General features: G+C 42.7%; 1 protein-coding gene across 6 annotated transcripts in view; it reads right to left on the reverse strand.

Annotated features, from left to right (window-relative positions):
- ATG7 (autophagy related 7) overlaps window positions 1–20,613 on the reverse strand; it is a 266,281-nt gene that overhangs the window by 131,777 nt on the left and 113,891 nt on the right. For all 6 annotated transcript variants that reach the window (XM_048856908.2, XM_048856904.2, XM_048856905.2 and 3 more), the window contains one exon: window positions 7,036–7,158. In XM_048856908.2, the coding sequence (XP_048712865.1) occupies window positions 7,036–7,158 (123 nt within the window). The remainder of the gene's footprint in view (window positions 1–7,035; window positions 7,159–20,613) is intronic.

Below are 20,613 nucleotides of genomic sequence, written 5' to 3' on the forward strand. Positions count from 1 at the left end.
TCTAATACCCAACCTAAACCGCTCCCCACTGCAATTTGAGACCTTTGCTCCTTGTTCTGTCAGCTGCCACCACTGAGAACAGCCGAGCTCCAGCCGAGCTCCATCCTCTTTGGAAACCCCCTTCAGGTAGTTGAAGGCTAAATCATGTGCCCCAGTCCCCTAATCATTTTTGTTGCCCTCCGGTGGACTCTCTCTAATTTGTCCACATCCTTTCTGTAGTGGGGGCTCAAAACCGGACACAATACTCCAGATGTGGCCTCATCAGTGTCGAATAGAGGGAAATAATCACTTCCATCGATCTGCTAGCAATGCTCCTACTAATGCAATCCAATATGCTGTTAGCCTTCTTGGCAACAAAGGCACACTGCTGACTCATCCAGCTTCTCATCCACTGTAATCCCCAGGTCATTTTCTGCAGAACTGTTGCTCAGACAGTCAGTCTCCAACCTGTAGCAGTGCACGGGATTCTTTCGTCCTAAGTGCAGGACTCTGCACTTGTCCTTGTTGAACCTCATCAGATTTCTTTTGGCCCAACCCTCCAATTTCTTTAGGTCACTCCAGACCCTACCCCTACCCTCCAGCGTATCTACCTCTCCCCCCAGTTTAGTGTCATCAGTGAACTTGTTGAAGGTGCAATCCATCCCATCATCCAGATCATTAATAAAGATGTTGAACAAAACCGGCCCCAGGACCAACCCCTTGGACACTCTGCTTGATACCAGCTGCCAAACAGACATCGAGCTGTTGATCACTACCTGTTGAGCCCGACAATCTAGCCAGCTTGCTATCCACTTTATAGTCCATTCATCCAATCCATACGTTTTAAACTTGCTGGCAAGAATACTGTGGGAGACTGTATCAAAAGCTTTGCTAAAGTCAAGATATATCACATCCACTGCTTTCCCCCTATCCACAGGGCCAGTTATCTCATCATGTTGACTGTTCCTGATCACCTTCCTCTCCTCAAGAGCTTCAAAATGGTTTCCTTGAGGACCTGCTCCATGATTTTTCCAGGGACTGAGGTGAGGCTGACCGGTCTGTAGTTCCCTGGGTTCTCCTCTTTCCCTTCCCTTTTTTAAAGATGGGCACTTTTTCCAATCGTCCGGGACCTCCCCCGATCACCATGAATTTTCAAAGATAATGGCCAATGGCTCTACAATCACACCAACCAATTCCCTCAGCACCCTCGGATACATTAGATCTGGACCCATGGACTTGTGCATGTCCAGCTTTTCTAAACAGTCCTTAACCTGTTCTTTCACCACTGAGGGCTGCTCACCTCCTCCCCATACTGTGTTGCCCAGGACAGCAGTGTGGGAGCTGACCTTGTCTGTGAAGACCAAGGCAAAGAAAGCATTGAGTACTTCAGCTTTTTCCACATCATCTGTCACTACGTTGCCTCCCCCATTCATTAAAGGTCCCACACCTTCCCTGACCTTTTTCTTGTTGCTAACATACCTGTAGAAACCCTTCTTGTGACTGTTCACATCCCTTGCTAGCAGCAACTCCTGTTGTGTTTTGGTCTTCCTCATTACACCCCTGCATGCTTGAGCAATATTTTTATACTCCTCCCTAATCATCTGTCCAAGTTTCCACTTCTTGTAAGCTTCCTTTTTGTGTTTAAGCTCACCAGAGATTTCACTGTTTAGCCAAGATGGTCGCCTGCCATATTTGCTATTCTTTCTGCACATCGGGATGGTTTGTTCCTGAGCCCTGAATAAGGCTTCTTTAAAATACAGCCAGCTTTCCTGGACTCCTTTTCCCCTCATATTAGCCTCCCAGGGGATCCTGCCCATCAGTTCCATATGGGAGTCAAAGTCTGCTTTTCTGAAGTCCAGGGTCCATATTTCGCTACTCTCCTTCCTTCCTTTTGTGAGGATCCTGAACTCAACTGCTGCCCAGGCTGCCACCCACTTCTACTTCCCCTACCAATTCTTCCCTGTTCGTAAGCAGCAGGTCAAGAGGAGAATGGCCCCTGGTTGGTTCCTCCAGGTAGTTGCACCAGGAAGTTGTCCCCAACACTCTCCAAAAACCTACTGGATTGTCTGTGCACTGCTGTATTGCTCTCCCAGCAGATGTCAGGGTGACTGAAGTCCCCCATTAGAACCAGGGCCTGTGTTCTGGAAACTTCAGTTAATTGTCCGAAGAAAGCCTCGTCTACCTCATCCTCCTGGTCCAGTGGTCTATAGGACATGCCCACCACGACATCACCCTTGTTGCTCTCACTTCTAATCTTAACCCAGAGAGACTCAACAGGCTTTTCTCTAGTTTCATACTGCAGTTCTGAGCAATCATACCACTCTCTTACATACAGTGCAACTCATCCACCTTTCCTCCCCTGCCTGTCCTTCCTGAACAGTTTCTACCCATCCATGACAGTGCTACAGTCATGTGAGCTACCCCAGCAAGTCTCTGTTATTCCAATCACATCAGTTCTTTGACTGTGCCAGGACTTCCAATTCTTCCTGCTTGTTTCCCAGGCTTCTTGCATTCTTGTACATGCACCTAAGATAGCTAGCCGATTGCCCTGCTTTCTCAGTATGAATCAGGAGGCCCCCCGCCCGTTGCACCCTCTTCCTTGCGTTTCCTCCCGGTATCCCAATTCCCCACTTACCTCAGGGTTTAGGTCACTGTCCCCTGGTGAACCTAGTTTAAAGCTCTCCTCACTAGGTTAGGAAGCCTGCCTGCGAAGATACTCTTCCCTCTCTTCATTAGGTGGATCCTATCTCTTTCTAGCAATCCTTCTTCACGATTGAGGAATCCAAAGCCCTCTCTCCAACTCCATCTGCGTAACCATGCATTTACCGCCACAATTCGATGGTCCCTACCTGGGCCTTTTCCTTCAACAGGGAAGATGGATGAGAACACAACTTGCACCTCCAAATCTTTTATCTTTCTTCCCAGAGCCACGTAGTCTGCAGTGACCCACTCAAGGTCATTCTTGGCAGTGTCACTGGTGCCCATATAGAGAAGTAGGAAGGGGTAGCAGTCCGAGGGCTTGATCAGTCTCGGTAGACGCTCCATCATATCCTGAATTCTAGCTCCAGGCAAGCAGCACACTTCTCAAGTCTCTCAGTCTGGTCGGCAGATGGACGACTCTGTCCCCTTTAGGAGGGAGTCCCCGACCACCACCACCCACCTCCTCCTCTTGGGAGTGGTGGTTGTGGAACCCGCATCCCTAGGACAATGCATCTCATGCCTTCTGGTCGATGGGGTCTCCTTTTGATCCTTTCCCCCAGATGGCTCTTCCAAATCATTAGCTGCAGTACTACCTGTGCAGAGCGCCTGAAAATGGTTTCTTACCACTGTCTGCATAGGGGGTACATGGGTTCTCCTCATTCTTCTTCTGGAGGTCACATGCTGACAATTTTCTTCCGCATTCTGCGCTGCCCTCTCTGATTCTTCAACATGTTGTGCCTCCAGAACCAAACGCTGACTTCTGTCCAGAAAGTCTTCATTTTCTCTGATGTAACGCAAGGTTGATACTTGTGTCTCTAGTCCTTTAACCTTCTTTTCCAATATGGAGACCAGTTTGCACTTTGTACAGATGAAGTCACTTCTATCCTCTGGGAGAAAGACAAACATGACATCCTGTACAGATCACAACAGCTGATCAGCTGTTGAGACTTTGGAAAAAAAGTGGTTGTTTATCCATAGTTTGAAAATTATTACAATATTTTTCGTCCATTCATAAAACTCAAAAACTATTTCCTATTAAGATTTCAAACTTGTTTATACATTAATCCTCAATTGCAACTGTGGCAATGGACTAACTTTACCAAGGAAGGAAGGAAAATCTTTTTAGTTATTAAAAGCTGATTTTTATGGTCTCTAGTACCATATAGTATCTAACAAAACTTCCATGAGATGTCTAATGAGTCCTGGAAGATAAGCAGCCCTGTAATAGGAGCAATCATATATGTATAGTTACGAGTGAGAAGATATTTATGTAAATTAAGTTCTGTAACTCACAGGAAAAAACCCTAACACACATATCTTACAATATACAAAATTTTCCATTTAGTCTTGCCTTGTATACAGTCATATCAAATATAAGACTACCTGGAGTCAATCTAAAAATAATATTTACATGTAATAATCATGCAAACACATATGAAGATTAGGATAGCACAGTCTCCCCAAAAGGTAGCTCAGCAATAACCATGCCCCTCAGTGAGCCTCATAAATCATCAGGCAATGCTCCCCAGAACAAGTTATATCAGCCTTGTTGTTCAAGTAAACTGATCTCAGACAAACAGTTTCCACAGGCGGGTCATTAAGGGTAAAAAACATTAACAGAAATAGTAACACAAACTCAGTTGTGCACATTCTGTAAAGCAATTTTTACAAAACCTTGTACTCTGAAAAAAGATCCTTTCTTATTATCATGAAAGTGTCAACAGTGGCAAAAATGCAACAAAGAGAGCATTATAAGACAGGAGGAATTACAAATCAAAGAAAGGTGTTAGCAGTTATTTCTCCAGGTAAACAGGCTCTAAGTTCTAATTTTCAGCCTGTTGGACCCTCTTTTTCATGAACATTCTGATTTCATTGGGGTAATAGAAACACAGTTTTGACCACCACAAGCCACAGAGGTTCTCATAAAATACAGGAGATCTTATTTATTCCAAAGTTTAGCAATTCTAATTTTATCCAAGAATTTCTGTTGTCTCTCAAAAGGAGCGGGAAGTAATCAGGAAAAGTTTATTTGCATGTACAGTACTGTGGTACTTGAGCTGATTGTAACATCTGCAATGCTTTCACATCATAAACTAATTTTCATGCCAGCAACCTCAATGCACCTACTATATAAAATGGAGCTTATGGAAATCTAGGCTTAATAAATTTAACTTTCCATACTGTAATTCCACTGATGTCAAAGTTAAGCACATGTATAAGTCTTTGCAGAATCTGGGCCCTAATCAGTAAGCAATGGGAATTACTGCAGTGCAATGGATTGTTCATTGAGATCACACTGGCTCCCCATGAATAAATGATATCTGTACTGACGTATGGGCAAAACCATAATGCTAAGATTCTTCCATTCTGAACAGCAAGATTTCTAGCGCAAATATGAGGACAATATAAGCAAACTGGAAAACAGGATTCAGTCATGATTCTTCATGAGATTAATAGGGTTAAACTGAGCTCTGTATCTGATAGTATCATGTCATAAATAGAAACAATGAATGTAAAATAGCACTTTAAAAAAGTCTCACCTGTAAGAGAATTTTTTAAAAATTCAATACACCAGACAACAGTCCAGAATAAGAATTAAAGGTGTGGCCTATGCTGAGTCACTCTTTTTGCTCAGAAGAGAAACACACACAAATAACATTTTTAAAAATCTATTTTTTTTTATTTTTCTTTTCATGAAAAGGGTCTGTTTGTATAATTCATGCCAACCTTAGGCACTGAGGAGACTTTTTAAAGTTCACTAACTGAAATAAAAAATTAATACTACTTTAATTATTGCATACAATTTAATATACTATCACAGTTTTTGGATTAATCATTCTGCTGGAAGAAGCTATTAGTTCTTTATGCCAGAAAATATTGATATTACGTAATTACTCTGAAATGCAATAACAAAAACCAGTTTTTAAAATCTGTGAGTTACAGTTCATGTTATGCTCCATATTATTAAATGTTTATGCATGTAATCTACTCTGCTGCCCACACATTTTTAATCAGATACTTTCTGCTTTTATAATAATCACCCAATTTAAGTGAAAATTATAGTTATAGATGTATGAAGTTGTAAACTGCCTCAACTTCATAGTAATCTGTATCACTCTATATAATTTTGCAGATTATAGAATATCCACAAACTGACAAGTGGAAACACCTAAATACATTCTGAAACTTGCAGACGATACTCATGGACTAATAAATGTGAAAGGATACATTCTAAATCAATTCAAATACTATTCCCTTTAATGATGTCATTAGAGCCACACAGTCTTCTAAGCAAACTGAAAAAATTACTGATGTATGGCAATTAGACCAAGGCATCACCACTATTGTGCTAATAAGTAGCATCTGAAAAACTGTACGGTGCTTGTTTCGCTTTGTTGGATCCTATCATTGCAAGTAATGATTTCTGGGGGGTTAACAATCTGATTTAATAAACCATCAGGTATTACATGGTTTCTTGTCTCCAGCATCTGCTGCAATTATTTCAAAAGGTTAAAACATGAGACCAAGAGCCAAGTCATCATTATCCCAGCAAACTTGTTAAGCAAAACTGATGAGCCATTTCCAGCTGAAAAAACAGCTAAAACCTTTTATACAGGCTACAATAACTGAATAATCACTTCTTACAGCTAACCTTAAAAACATTCATGTGGTATTACTATACCATACTGCAAGATTAATTATAGATGTACAACAGTATAGACATTTATAGGCATCAAAAGGGTCACCAATCATCAAAACAACACACTATTCAGAACTTTTATCTGTCTGATTTTAAGTGGCACAGTGTCAAAATTTTATAGATCTTTATCCACTGCATTTTCCCATAAGCCAAAAAGTGTCTCATTTTTTCTTGGTCACTATGATAGTAGTGGCATATTTTCCACATCCCCCATAACAAAAATAGAACTTAACTTTTGATTGACTTAAGAGACAACTGATTTCTTTAGGAAGGATCACACATTGACACTACTCACTAGGCAGCTACTTTTTCTTACAATTAACTTCCCCAAAAACTCAAGGAGAAATGTGGTTATTTTTCCTCTAACAGAAGTCTAATTGGCTGTGAACATATATATTGTACTATAGGTCTTGTGATCTTAGAAGAACTGGTTATCTCACTCTTGCAAGGGTATTTATGACCCTGTAACCCTAAGATGTTATATTGTTATCTCACTGCACAGTGAGACACGCACAAATGATTTTGTGAACAAAATGTCACTGATGAATTCTAACAGTGAATCATTTGCTCCCATGTTTATAAAGCTGAATATTAAGGATGAGGTACCTTTTGCCATTATGTGTTTAGTCTCTAAAGTCTGAAGTGTATTTTCTTACCTCAGCATCTTGAGTTTCCTGATGTAATAAAGTCAGACCTGTTAGATCTTCTAAGAAGGAATGTGAGGAATTAAAAACTTTTGCAAGGAAATTAAACCCTTCTCTTTCATACTGGTCAATGACCTGTGAAGTAAACAGACAGAAAAGGATATAAAGATAACATGTAAAAGGTTTACTATTATTCATTGCTACATATAGACTATGAAATAAAGGGCAAGCTTTTTGCACACCCATACAATTATTGTGCAATGGCTAATGAAGAAAATCACAGTGGGGTAGGGATGAGGAGAAGCATTGACAGTATTACAAACATTTTCATACCATTGCAGAGAATCTTTCATTTCAGAACTACCCATACAAGAAATGCCAGTAAAAAAAGTTGTATTCTCCTTTAAAATCATGCAGGAAAATTTTGCAGATTCTGTAGAACCTGGTGGAAACTTCCATTACGCTTTATTTGTTCTGTTTTGTATGTCGTGTGCAACTGGGACCAAATTTTTAGCCATCGCAACAGAGTGTACATGTCATTCCTTTGACAAGAGTTCTATTTTACATAGGATTTTTAATTTCCTAATGGTATGACTTTTTAATCACATACTAATCAAATACTATATTTCTTCCTATATCTGATATACATACATAGCATATACCATTTCTCTCACATATTTTTTTCCTGTCCATTTTGAAAAGTCCTCCCAATCACCACATCTTAAGTCAAATGCTAAGCACTTTTGGATAAGAAACAAGAGAATGACGCAAAGCTGAAATGTTTAGTAAAAAATTATCCTGTTATGTACTGTTCATATTCCACTTTTCAATGTTTTTGTGGTGAAACAACTGGAAACTGTACTGTTAACTCCTATGAATCACATTCACTCTGCTTCAGAAGGTAGGTAGCTTCCCCTAAAACTGAAGTAGCTCATTCTCCCTGGATTGCAAAAGAAGCTGGAAGTGCTGCAGCTAGTACTCTTTAATAATCACTAAATAGATTCAACTAAGTGAGACTCAGTGTAAGTGATTATATTTTGTTTTATTTTAAATGAAGCATCCATTCAATGCTCCTAGTATATGTACTATTAAAAAAATGTACAACTCAGAAAAGAAGTCCTTCTTGCCCAACCACTTAAAATAAACCAAAATAACCTCTTACCCCTCTTCAATAACTTCATTCTTTTCTAATCCAACCCCTCCTCAAAAGCATAGGAGCACAAACAGGCCTTGCATTGCTGTAGCAGAAATTGTGGGAACTTGCAAAACTGTCAGCATTCATCATTAGAGATGCAGCAAAACATGTCTACAGGGCTTTCCCATACTGTACTCTAGAACTTCCAGCAAACTGCCCCAGGGGAATCTAATAGTTTTCAGCTGACCGCACTATAAGTTTAATTGGCTAAGGAGCCTGGGAGATTGACTCAAATCTTATTGTTAGATGTTCATTTAGCAGCACAAGTAGCTACTGCATACTTAGGTTTCCAAGTATTACAGACAATTATGAAAGAATGAAAAATATTTTATATTAAAGAGGAGAAAAGCTGGTGCAAAAATCAAAGAGTTAAACAGTTCTGGAGGTGATACTTTTGGAGATGAACTGAAATGGAAATCTCTGAATGCTGACATCAATAATCTCTTAACAGCGTTAATCTGAGGAAGGACAAATAAATGGATACAACAGAATGAAGACTTAAGCTTTTTCTTAAATCAAGCCATACACATTTAAACACTGAGACGTTAATAGCACTATATGTTCTAGTAGGAAATCTGGAGAAACTGTTATTAATACTCCAGAGATGTATTCCATCATACCAGGGGTTTTGTGTTTTCTCTTCAGTGCATAGGTCTGTGTGAGAAGTTAATCTGAGTAAGAAGACAACTGCTTACAAATGTACAAGTATTCCTTTCTTACATAATGATCTTTTCAAAATTCACTCCTTAGAAATCAAAACAACACTATTAGCTAAGTGCTCACAATGTGTACGAAGAGAACTGGGAAATAGACTTCCATTTGAGATGTGCCTTTCTTAACATTATCTAGCATATACTGCAATACCTTTTCAAACTACTCTTTGAATATACATATATATATTTTAATGACTATTCTCCATTCCAAAAGTCTATTAAAAACAACCAGATGTGCAGCAGTTTCTTGCATCTGGCTCTTCGTGAAACACTGCATATAGAAGTCAATTTATAAACTTGAACTGCTTTCAGACATGTAGTCTGCAGAGTTATCATCATTATCCAATATGTGTTGTTATTAATTTACTTTGTTGGAACCACAATACAAAGTTTATATGACATCTCTTTAAAGATATAGGCCAAATTATATTCATGGTATGTAACAGCAACACACAGTCCACTTGCCATAAACTGAAAAATTAGCATTATCCTGAAAAATTAGAAGCATCTCAAATACAAAGCAGATGATAACATAACATATTGGTCCTTGCCCACAGTTAAAATTTGAAGGATGTACACTACTTCTGGATAATCAAATGTCAAGGAAGTGGAAAAAGGTAATACAGGCTCAAGTAACAAAGTATTAATAAAAGTGGCAAAGAGTCCTGTGGCAATATGTCTGTTAGTTTATAAGGTGCCACAGGACTCTTTGCCGCTTTTACAGATCCAGACTAACACAGCTACCCCTCTGATATTAATAAAAGGATACTCTCAAGGGTTAAATCAGTTTTTAAATCATGTGTATTTTCTTTTGTTACTACTAACAACTTGGAAGCTATAAACAAGTAGTTACACATGTCAAATCCCTGTCCCCCTGCTGCTTCCTCTTGCCCTCAGTGAAATACAGCACCAGCCTAATTTCCCTCTCCCAAGTTCTGTTAACTTCTACCCTCCTAAACCCAGACAACATTAGATCCTAGCCAAATGCCCATCTCCAAAGTTCCCAGGAATTGTGACTCAACTCAGATTTGAACCTTTCCTGCTGCTGCTTCCCTCCTGGGCCCAGTATCATTCCTTCAGCAGCCAGAGTTCTGTATACAAACTGCCCTGCTTTATTTCAAGTATGCCTCTATGCCCTTTTATATTTGCCAGGATAGCTATGCATGAATACTTATGTTTGCATTATGTGCACTTGCAAATGAGCAGCTTGCATGATTGCACTGACATTTTCAGTGCACAGTATTGGTTTTCGATGGATGACCTGGAAGTGGAGGAATTTTTTTGTATGTTGTTTTAATGCTTCTTTGTAATGTGATCAGTATGAAAGTTCTAATTAAATGTACTTTTTAAAAAAAGGTCTGTTGATAAAATATGAATATTAATAAAATAAGGTATGTTAATTCATAAAACTATGAGCTTAGGGTATATTATTTTGGGATCTGTTAAACTATAACAGAACCCATTTAAATTGCATACAAATGTTATGCTATTATGATCAAATCTCCTTTTGCTATAAATTGATCTTAAACTTTATTTTTCTAGAGTTGAAATTCAATTCTGTTATACATACACTCTTTCCTGTGAACATGTTGATGGCTTCACATGATCCTACGATGATATATTTAGGTTAGGAAGGCAAATATGACACTACAATGTCAGTGTCTTGAAAATCTATAATATCAACCCTAGACAGACATCGCTACTAGAGCACTCTTCTACAAGCCTTGTGGATGAGAGGGAAGCGGTAGACGTGGTATATCTTAACTTTAGTAAAGCTTTTGGTACTGTCTCGCATAACATTCTCATAAACAAACTAGGGAAATGCAACCTAGATGGAACTACTATAAGGTGAGTGCATAACTGGCTGGAAAACCGTTCCCAGAGAGTAGTTATCAGTGGTTCACAGTCATGCTGGAAGGGCATAACGAGTGGGTTCCCACAGGTATCAGTTCTGGGTCCAGTTCTGTTTAATATCTTCATCAATGATTTAGATAATGGCATAGAGAGTACACTTATAAAGTCTGCGGACAATACCAAGCTGGGAGAGGTTTCAAGTGCTTTGGAGGATAGGACTAAAATTCAAAGTGATCTGGACAAACTAGAGAAATGGTCTGAAGTAAATAAGATGAAATTCAATAAGGAGAAATTCAAAGTACTCCACTTAGGGTACGTCTACAGTATGAAATTATTTCAAAATTATTCTATTCGAATTTTTGGAAGCTATTTTATACATTTGGTCTTCTATGTCCCCACTAAAGTGCGTGAATTCGGCGCAGTGCATCCATAGTACCAAGGCTAGCATCGAATGTCGGAGCGGTGCACTGTGGGTAGCTATCCCATAGTTCCCGCCACCCACTGGAATTCTGGGTTAAGCTCCCAGTGCATTTTGGGGCAAAAATATTCTCATGGGTGTTTCTGGGTGTCGTCAGTTGCTCCTCCCTTTGTGAAAGCTACGGCAGACAATCGTTTTGCGCCTTTTTGGCGTACAGACGCCATACTGCTTTCAGCAGACGGTGCACCGCTGCTTTCCTGCTACTATGAATCCACTTCTCATTTCCTCTCTACTATCCACTCTTTCTCTTCCTCATCAAACACTTCCGCTGCCAACTCTGCTCGGCCATCGTGAATCGAGCAGCACAGCTTCCGCTGCCAACTCTGGTCTCCCGCTATTGCCACGCTTCCGAGCTTCTCCATGTTGTCTGTCCTGGGCTCCCGCCTCTGTGAAAGCTACAGAAGACAACCATTTCCTGCCTTTTTTCGGCTACCGTGAACCAAACAGCACCTCTTCCACTGCCACTCTGCTCTCCTACATTTCGTGCCCTTTTTCCAGGATTACCCATGCAGACGCCATAGCCATGGAGCCCAGTCAGATCTCCGCTGCAATTTTGACCATTGTAAATACCTTGCACATTATCCAGTAGTATGTGCAGTACCTGCAAAACCGAGCAAGAAAGCAATGACAGCGCGATTACAATAGTGATGAGGACATGGACACAGACGTTCCTAGAAGCACGACATGTGGCGATTGGGAGATCATGGTGGTGTTGGCCCAGATTCATGCCATGGAACAAGGTTTCTGGGCCTGGGAAACAAGCACAGACTGGTGGGACCACATAGTGTTGCAGGTATGGGATGATTCCCAGTGGCTGAGAAACTTTTGTATGTGTAGGGCCACTTTCATGGAACTTTGTGACTTGCTGTCCCCTGCCCTGAAGCGCAGACACCAAAATGAGAGCAGCCGTCACAGCTGAGAAGTGAGTGGCCATAGCCCTGTAGAAGCTTGCAATGCCCGACAGCTACCGGTCAGTCGGGAATCAGTTTCGAGTGCGCAAATCTACTGTGGGGGCTGCTGTGCTGCAAGTAGCCAATGCAATCATTGGCCAGCTGCTATCAAGGGTAGTGACTTCAGGAAATGTGCGGACTATTGTGGATGGCTTTAATGCGCTGGGGTTCCCTAACTGCAGCGGGGCGATAGACGGAATGAATATATCCCTATCTTAGCCCCGGAACACCGGGGCAGCCAGTACATACACCACAAAGGGTACTTTTCCATGGCGCTGCAAGCACTGGTGAGTCACAAGGGATGTTTCACCAACGTCAACGTGGGATGGCCAGGAAAGGTACATGACGCTCGCATCTTCAGGAACTCTGGGCTGTTTGAACAGCTGCAGGAAGGAACTTACTTCCCAGACCAGAAAATTACTGTTGGGGATATTGAAATGCCAATAGTTATCCCTGGGGACCCAACCTACCCCTTAATGCCATGGCTCATGAAGCCATACAGAGGCACCCTGGAGAGTAGTAAGGAGCAGTTCAACTATAGGCTGAGCAAGTACAGAATGGTGGTAGAATGTGCTTTTGGACATTTGAAAGCGCGCTGGCGCAGTTTACTGACTCGTTTAGATCTCAGCACAACCAATATTCCAATTGTAATTGCTGCTTGTTGTGTGCTCCACAATATCTGTGAGAGTAAGGGGGAGACATTTATGGAGGGGTGGAAGGTTGAGGCAACTCGCCTAGCGGCCAGTTTCGCACAGCCAGAAAAGAGGGCGCTTAGAAGAGCGCAGCAGGGCACGCTGCACGTCAGTGAATCTTTGAAAGCCAGTTTCAGGACTGGCCAGGGTACAGTGTGACAGTTGTGTTTGTTTCTCTTAAAGTTACCCACCCCCTAAACATATGAAAGGAAATAAAGTCACAATTGTTTAAAAAACGTTCTTTATTATTTGTTGCACAAAACATTGAGAGAAATCAGAAGCTAGACGGGGGTGGGTGGGTGGGTATTGGGTTGGGAGGTGGAGGAGGAGGGAAGCACAAGTCCAGAAACCAAATCAAAATTTAGGATATGTCAGCTTTCTGCTGCTTGTCAAATCCTCTGGGGTTGACTGTGGGGGTCCCCATAGCCTCCCACCCCCACGTGTTCTTGGGCGTCTGGGTGAGGAGGCTATGGAACTTGGGGAGGAGAGAGGGTGGTTATTCAGGGGCTGCAGCTGCAGTCTGTGGTCTTACTGCCTTTCCCGCATTAGAACCTGTCTAAAGCATGTCAGTTTGCTCCCCCTTGAGCTTGACCATAGCATCCTGCCTGCTCTCATCACGCACATTCCTCCTCTCTTCTGATTCATGCAACGCTTTATGCGACTCCGTAACTGTTTGCCTCCACGCATTCAGTTGGGCCCTATCAGTGCGGGAGGACTGCATGAGCTCGGCAAACATGTCATCCCAAATTTGTTTTTTCCACCTTCTAATCTGAACCAGCCTCTGGGACAGGAGTACATAGGGGCCATGTTGAAACATTTGCACCTGCTGTGGGAGAAGAAAAAGGGAGGGTAGTATTTTAAAACATACATTTTAGAGAACAAAAGGGACACTTTCTCAGTGAAACAGCCAATTCATAGTACACAGCACATGTTCTTTCTGTACAAGGTCTCATTTTTCCTCTTATACTGAAGTGCCTGCCACTTTGGTGTGAGTAAGCCATCACATGTGGCTGCGCAACAGAATTCAGCTTTCAGTCAACCACTGTAAGCCCTAGGAGCACGTGGGGTTCTGTTTCTTCCACATTCATTTCAATGCTTTCAATCTGCCGGGCCCCCTTTCCCATAGCAAGCAATGCCTGGTGGGTTTGCCATATAAAAGGAGGGCCTGCGGGCTCTCTGGGATGATCGCTTCACACAACACCCTCCCTCCCCACCGCCCCACACATACTGCGTGGCTCCGATGGGACTCTGAGCAGGGGTGAGCCCATTAAACTAAACGCAAACAGCCCAGTGCGGCTGGGTTTCCCCCCATCACGTGGCTCCGATCAAGCTCTCACTCACCAGAAGTGCCTTCTCCAGGGTCATGGTCCAGGAGCATGTCTTGGGAGTGGGGGGAGGCTATTGGCTCCAGCATTAAGAATAGTTCCTGGCTAGGGGGGAAAACAGATTCCCTACTTGCTGCCTGTGTACTGTCCTCCTCCTCCTCTTCTTCGTCCTCCAAAAATTCATCCTCCTCGCTCCATGCTACTCCCTCCTTGCAGGTGTCCACGGACAGTGATGGGGTAGTGGTGGCGTCACCTCCCATAATTGCATGCAGCTCGCAGTAGAAGCGGCATGTATGTGGCTGATCCAGAGCGCCCATTTGCCTCCCTGGCTTTTTGGTACACTTGCCTGAGCTCCTTGATTTTTGTACGACACTGCTCTGCGTCTCTTTCCGTCATGGCACTGGAGACTTCAGCGTACGTATTTGTGTTTCTTTTTTTGGAACGTAGTTCTGCCATAACATATTCGTCTCTCCAACATGCAATGAGATCCAGTGCCTCCCGTTTGGACCATGCTGGAGCTCGTCTGCGAATCGGGACTGTGTGGTCTCTTGTGATGGTGGACTCTGCATGATCGCCTGTGATGGTGGACTGTGCTGATGGTCACCTGTGCTGATGGTGACCAAACTGGAAATTCAAAAGTTCCTGGGGCTTTTACTGCCTACCTGGCTAATGCATCAGAGTTGAGAGTGTTGTCCAGAGCGGTCACAAGGGGGCATTCTGGGATAGCTCCCGGAGGCCAATAACGTTGAATTGCATCCACAGTACCTGTAACCCGGAACTGCGATCTCGATTTTAGCGCTACTCCACTTGCCGAGGTGGAGTACAGAAATCAAATTAAAGAGCCCTTTAAACCGAAAAAACTGGTTTGGTCGTGTGGACCAAATCAGTTTTATTTTGAAGTAACTCAGCTAATTCTGAAATAACCACGTACTGTAGACCAGGCCTTAGAAGGAACAATCAGTTGCACACATACAAAATGGGAAATGACTGCCTAGGGAAGGAGTACTGCGGAAAGGGGTCTGGGGATCATAGTGGATCACAAGCTAAATGTGAGTCAACACTGTAACACTGTTACAAAAAAAAGCAAACATCATTCAGGGATGTATTAGCAGGAGTATTGTAAGCAAGGCATGAGAAGTAATTCTTCTGCTTTACTCTGCACTGATTAGGTCTCAACTGGAGTATTGTGTCCAGTTCTGGGAGCCACATTTCAGGAAAGATGTGGACAAATTGGAGAAAGTCCAGAGAAGAGCAACAAAAATGATTAAAGGTCTAGAAAACATGACCTATGAGGGAAGATTGAAAAAATCGGGTTTGTTTAGTCAGGAAAAGAGAAGACTGAGAGAAGACATGATAACAATTTTCAAGTACATAAAAGTTTATTACAAGAAGGAGAGAGAAGAATTGTTCTTCTTATCCTCTGAGGATAGGACAAGAAGCAATAGGCTTAAATTGCAGCAAGGGAGGTTTAGGTTGGACATAAGGAAAAATTTCTTAACTTTTCAGGCTGATTAAGCACTGGAATAAATTACCTAGGGAGGTTGCGGAATCTCCATCATTGGAGATTTTTAAGAGCAAGTTAGACAAACACCTGTCAAAGATGGTCTAGATCAGGGGCGGGCAAACTTTTTGGCCTGAGGGCCACTTTGGATTGCTGAAATAGTATGGAGGGCCAGTTAGGGGAGGCTGTGCCTCCCCAAACAGCCAGGCATGGCCCAGCCGCTGCCCCCTATCCGATCCCCCCTGCTTCTTGCCACTTGACACCCCCCCAAGGACTCTTACCCCATCCAACACCCCCTGTTCCCTCTCCCCTGATGGGCCCCCCCAAGACCCCTGCCCCATCCAACCACCCCTTCTCCCTGACTGCCCCTGGAACCCCTGCCCCGACTGCCCCCCCGCAGCCCCATCCAACCCCTACCTCCTTCCTGACTGCCTCCCCTGGGACTCCTGCCCCCATTCAAACTCCGTTCCCCACCTTCTGACTGCCCCGACCCCTATCCACACCCCCGCTCCCTGACCACCACCCCGAACTCCCCTGCCCTCTATCCAACCCGCCCTGCTCCCTGCCCCCTTACCGTGCCGCCTGGAGCACCAGTGGCTGGCGGCACTACAGCCGAGCTGCCCAGATCACCAGGACAGGCAGCCACACCGCCCGGCTGGAGCCAACCATGCCACCACACAGCACAGAGCACCGGGTCAGGCCGAGGCTCTGCAGCTGTGCTGCCCAGCAAAAGCTTGCAGCCCCACCACCCAGAGCATTGCACTGGCAGCGCAGTGAGCAGAGGCTGTGGGGGAGGGGGAACAGCAGGGGTGGGGCCAGGGGTTAAGGGGCCGGGCAGGAGGGTCCCGTGGGCCAGATGTGGTCGCGGGCCATAGTTCGCCCACCTCTGGTATAGATAATACTTAGTCCTGCCATGAGTGCAGGGGACTGGACTAGATGACCTCTCAAGGTCCCTTCCAGTCCTATAATTCTATGATTCATGTAACAGGTCCTAAGATTTTGAACAACAAAACTAAAAAAGAGCTAACAACACAATATGTTTTAAGTTGAATAGTTCATTGACTACTGGCATATTTCTAGTATTACAACAGAAAATTAAACTTTACCTTGGACCAAACTAAGAATAGAGTCTATAAGTTTCACAACCCAAGGCACTAGACCAAAAGAAACTGGTAAGTCAAGGAACCTATCATAGAGAATGCCATTGCAACAACTCCATGTCTACTGATCTCAACAGTAGTAGCACCACACAAAGGAAGAAAAATGGTCTTTCTGGTAGGATAGACCTAGACCATTTAAGAATTTATTTATAGGTCAAAGTCAACACCTTAAACTCCACCTGAAATTCCCAGCCCATATTTATTTATTCAATTTATAAACTATCACATGAAAGAGTGCCCATCCCAAGCTCTGGCCATTCTTTTAAACTCTTAAAATAGAATTAATTTTAAATAGACTCTGACAATTACCCACTCTTAGCACTAGCTGAACTGAAGCAAGAGAGTAACAAAACTTGCATTGCTCACTAAATAAAAACGCACCTCCTCACTCACTCGGCTAACAGCTTCATCTACAGAGTGATTAGGAGGGATGACAGTGCAGAACCTGTTGGTACTCCACAAGAGAGAAACCTCCAAGCTCAAGAGCTATCACCCAACATTGTTCTCTGGGAGCTCTCTGAGAGAAAAGAACAAAGCCATGCAAGAGCAGCCTTATCCACTCCAGCCAGAAACAAGACACTAAACACCTCTTAACAAACAGTGTCAAAAACATAATAATTGAACATCTGATCTTTATCCATTACCAGAAGATGACTGTCAATCAATGTGACAAGTGTGGTATCTATTTTGTACCCAGGTCAGAAACACAACTGATAAGAATCTAGGAAGTCAGAGGTATCCAGGTACACAAAGTTCTCTTACCATAAACTTGTCCCTAAACTTAACCAAATATGGAAGATTAGATAGTGGTCAATAATGGCTATATTGTCAGCATCAGGAGATACAGAGCCCAAGCACATGCTTTCTCCAGTTAAATGGCACTCTGTCTTTACCTGAAGAAGAATTCTGTATAAGCTCAAAAGCTTTTCTCTCTCACCAACAAAAGTCAGTCCAACAACATTTTAGCTCACCCACCTTGTGTGTCTAATATCCTGGGACCAACACTGCTACAACAACACTTCATACAGTCTTCAAAGGTGTCACTGACAGTTTCCACCACTAAAGGTTCTATAATTCCCACCCACTTGCCTTTGCCAGTCAGGAAGGAAAAAAGACCCAAAACAGAGATTATGGCATGAAGTTCTCCCAGCACATCCATGTTTGAGCTGGGTTGAGCTCAAACATGGAAGACTTAGCATTTGTCCCTTCCAAATATTGTTCTTCCTCCTCAGATACAGTTAGCTGAGGTCTGAACCACATGGATTTTATCCACAAGGCAACCTGAAATTTCATCACCACAAGAGAGCCTTTATAATTAAAAGTTGTACCAGTTTTCTGAACTAAAAATAAATAAGTAAACATTAAACTATAAAAGGGAGAAATGGTAGCAACTGGTATCTGACATAGCATCAGTATCTGATCAACATACACTGTACTACAGAAATGCAATGAGGACATGTTATCCTTATTAGCAGATATCCCATGCCCTCAGGTGGAAGCATCAGATGTGTTTGTAGCTATAGAACATAATAAGAAAGTAGAAGACAGACTGAGGAAGAAAATTACTCATCCCAAACTCCCATGCCAAAAAACCACACAAGCATACTCTGCAGGTAGTCAGGAATAAATCCAGTCCAGACATCAGCTAATCACAACATAATTCCAAAAAGCATTTCCAGATTAAATAAGTGCCCAATTTGTTGTTGCGTACAAAGGGAATTCTCTCCTGTTTAGCGATGTCCCAAAGGGCAGGAATCCAAAGCTCTATGGTTGGTGTGGTTTTTCTTTTTTGGTTCACTAGAATTATTTCCTTTGCTGCTAATACAGTTCTCAGGACATCAGGATGATTGGTCCGAACAGGACTTTTACTGGAGGACAAATATTTGAGATATGGTATGTAAATATACACTTATCTATTAAAATATATTACTGTGACGCTCACCAGGGATACCGAGGGTTGAGAGAGACAGCAGGTGGTGATGAGATGCATCCACTCCCTGAAACCACCAGCCTTTGGCAACACAAGCACTATCTTCCATGCCTCTGCAGGCCCTGCTCTCTGTACAGGAAGTAATAAGCACACACCAACCCCCTGAGTCCTCAGAGCGTTCCCTGCTGTTCATAGGTGCTAGAACTAGGAGTGCTGGTAGTGTTACCGTACCCCCCGACTTGGAATGGTTTCCATTTTATACAGGCTTTACAGTTTGGTTCAATGGCTCTCAGCACCCTCACTACAAAAATTTTTAGCGCCCCTGCTGCAGTATGCAGATCATTAGACAAAATTAGAAAGGCCAAGGCACAAAACAAGATTAAACTAGCTAGAGATAAAAAGGGTAACAAGAAAACATTCTATAAATATATTAGAAGCAAGAGGAAGACCAAGGGACAGGGTAGGCCCGCTACTCAATGACCGGGGGAAAACAATAACAGAAAATGTGGAAATGGCAGAAGTGCTAAATGACTTTGTTTTAGTTTTCACCAAAAGGTTAGTAGTGATTGGACATCTAACATAGTGAATGCCAATGAAAATGAGGTAGGATCAGAGGCTAAAATAGGGAAAGAACGAGTTCAAAATTACTTAGATATGTTAGATGTCTTCAGGTCACCAGGGCCTGATGAAATACATCTTAGAATACTCAAGGAGCTGGCTGAGGAGATATCTGAGACATCAGCAATTATCTTTGAAAAGTCATAGGAGACAGGAGATATTCCAGAGCATTGAAAAAGGGAAAATATAGCACCCATCTATTAAAGGGGGAATAAGGACAACCCAGGGAATCACAGACCAGTCAGCTTAACTTCAGTATCCAGAAACATAATGGAGCAAATAATTAAACTATCAACGAACACCTAGATGATAATATGGTGATGAGTAACAGCATGGATTTGTCAAGAACAAATCATGCCAAACCAACCCAGTAGCTTTCTTCAACAGGGTAAGAAGCCTTATAGACAGGAGGGAAATGGCAGATGGGGTATATCTTGACTTTAGTAAGGATTTTGATACCATCTTGCATGACCTTCTAATAAACAAACTAGGGAAATATAACCTAGACGGAGCTATTTATAAAGGTGGGTGCATAACTGGCTGGAAAACCATTCCCAGAAAGTAATCAACAGTAGTTCACAGTCACGCTGGATGGGCATACTGAGTGGGGTCCCACAGGGATCAGTTCTGGGTCTGTTCTATCCAATATCTTCATCAATGATTTAGATAATGACAGAGAGTACACTTACAAAGTCTGCAGAAGATACCAAGCTGGGAGGGGTTGCAACTGCTATGGAGGATAGCATTAAAATTCAAAATGATCTGGACAAACTGGAGAAATGGTCTTGAAGAAAACAGAATGAAATTCAGTGAGGACAAATGCAATGTACTCCACTTAGGGTATGTCTACACTACGGAATAAGGTCGAATTTATAGAAGTCGTTTTTTTAGAAATCGGTTTTATATATTCGAGTGTGTGTGTCCCCATAGAAAATGCTCTAAGTGCATTAAGTGCATTAACTCGGCGGAGCGCTTCCACAGTACCGAGGCTAGAGTCGACTTCCGGAGTGTTGCACTGTGGGTAGCTATCCCACAGTTCCCGCAGTCTCCGCTGCCCATTGGAATTCTGGGTTGAGATCCCAATGCCTGATGGGGCTAAAACAGTGTCGCAGGTGGTTCTGGGTACATATCGTCAGGCCCCCGTTCCCTCCCTCCCTCCGTGAAAGCAAGGGCA

The sequence above is a fragment of the Caretta caretta genome, chromosome 7 (genome assembly GCF_965140235.1).
Source record: "Caretta caretta isolate rCarCar2 chromosome 7, rCarCar1.hap1, whole genome shotgun sequence".
In the NCBI taxonomy this organism is placed as follows: domain Eukaryota; kingdom Metazoa; phylum Chordata; order Testudines; family Cheloniidae; genus Caretta; species Caretta caretta.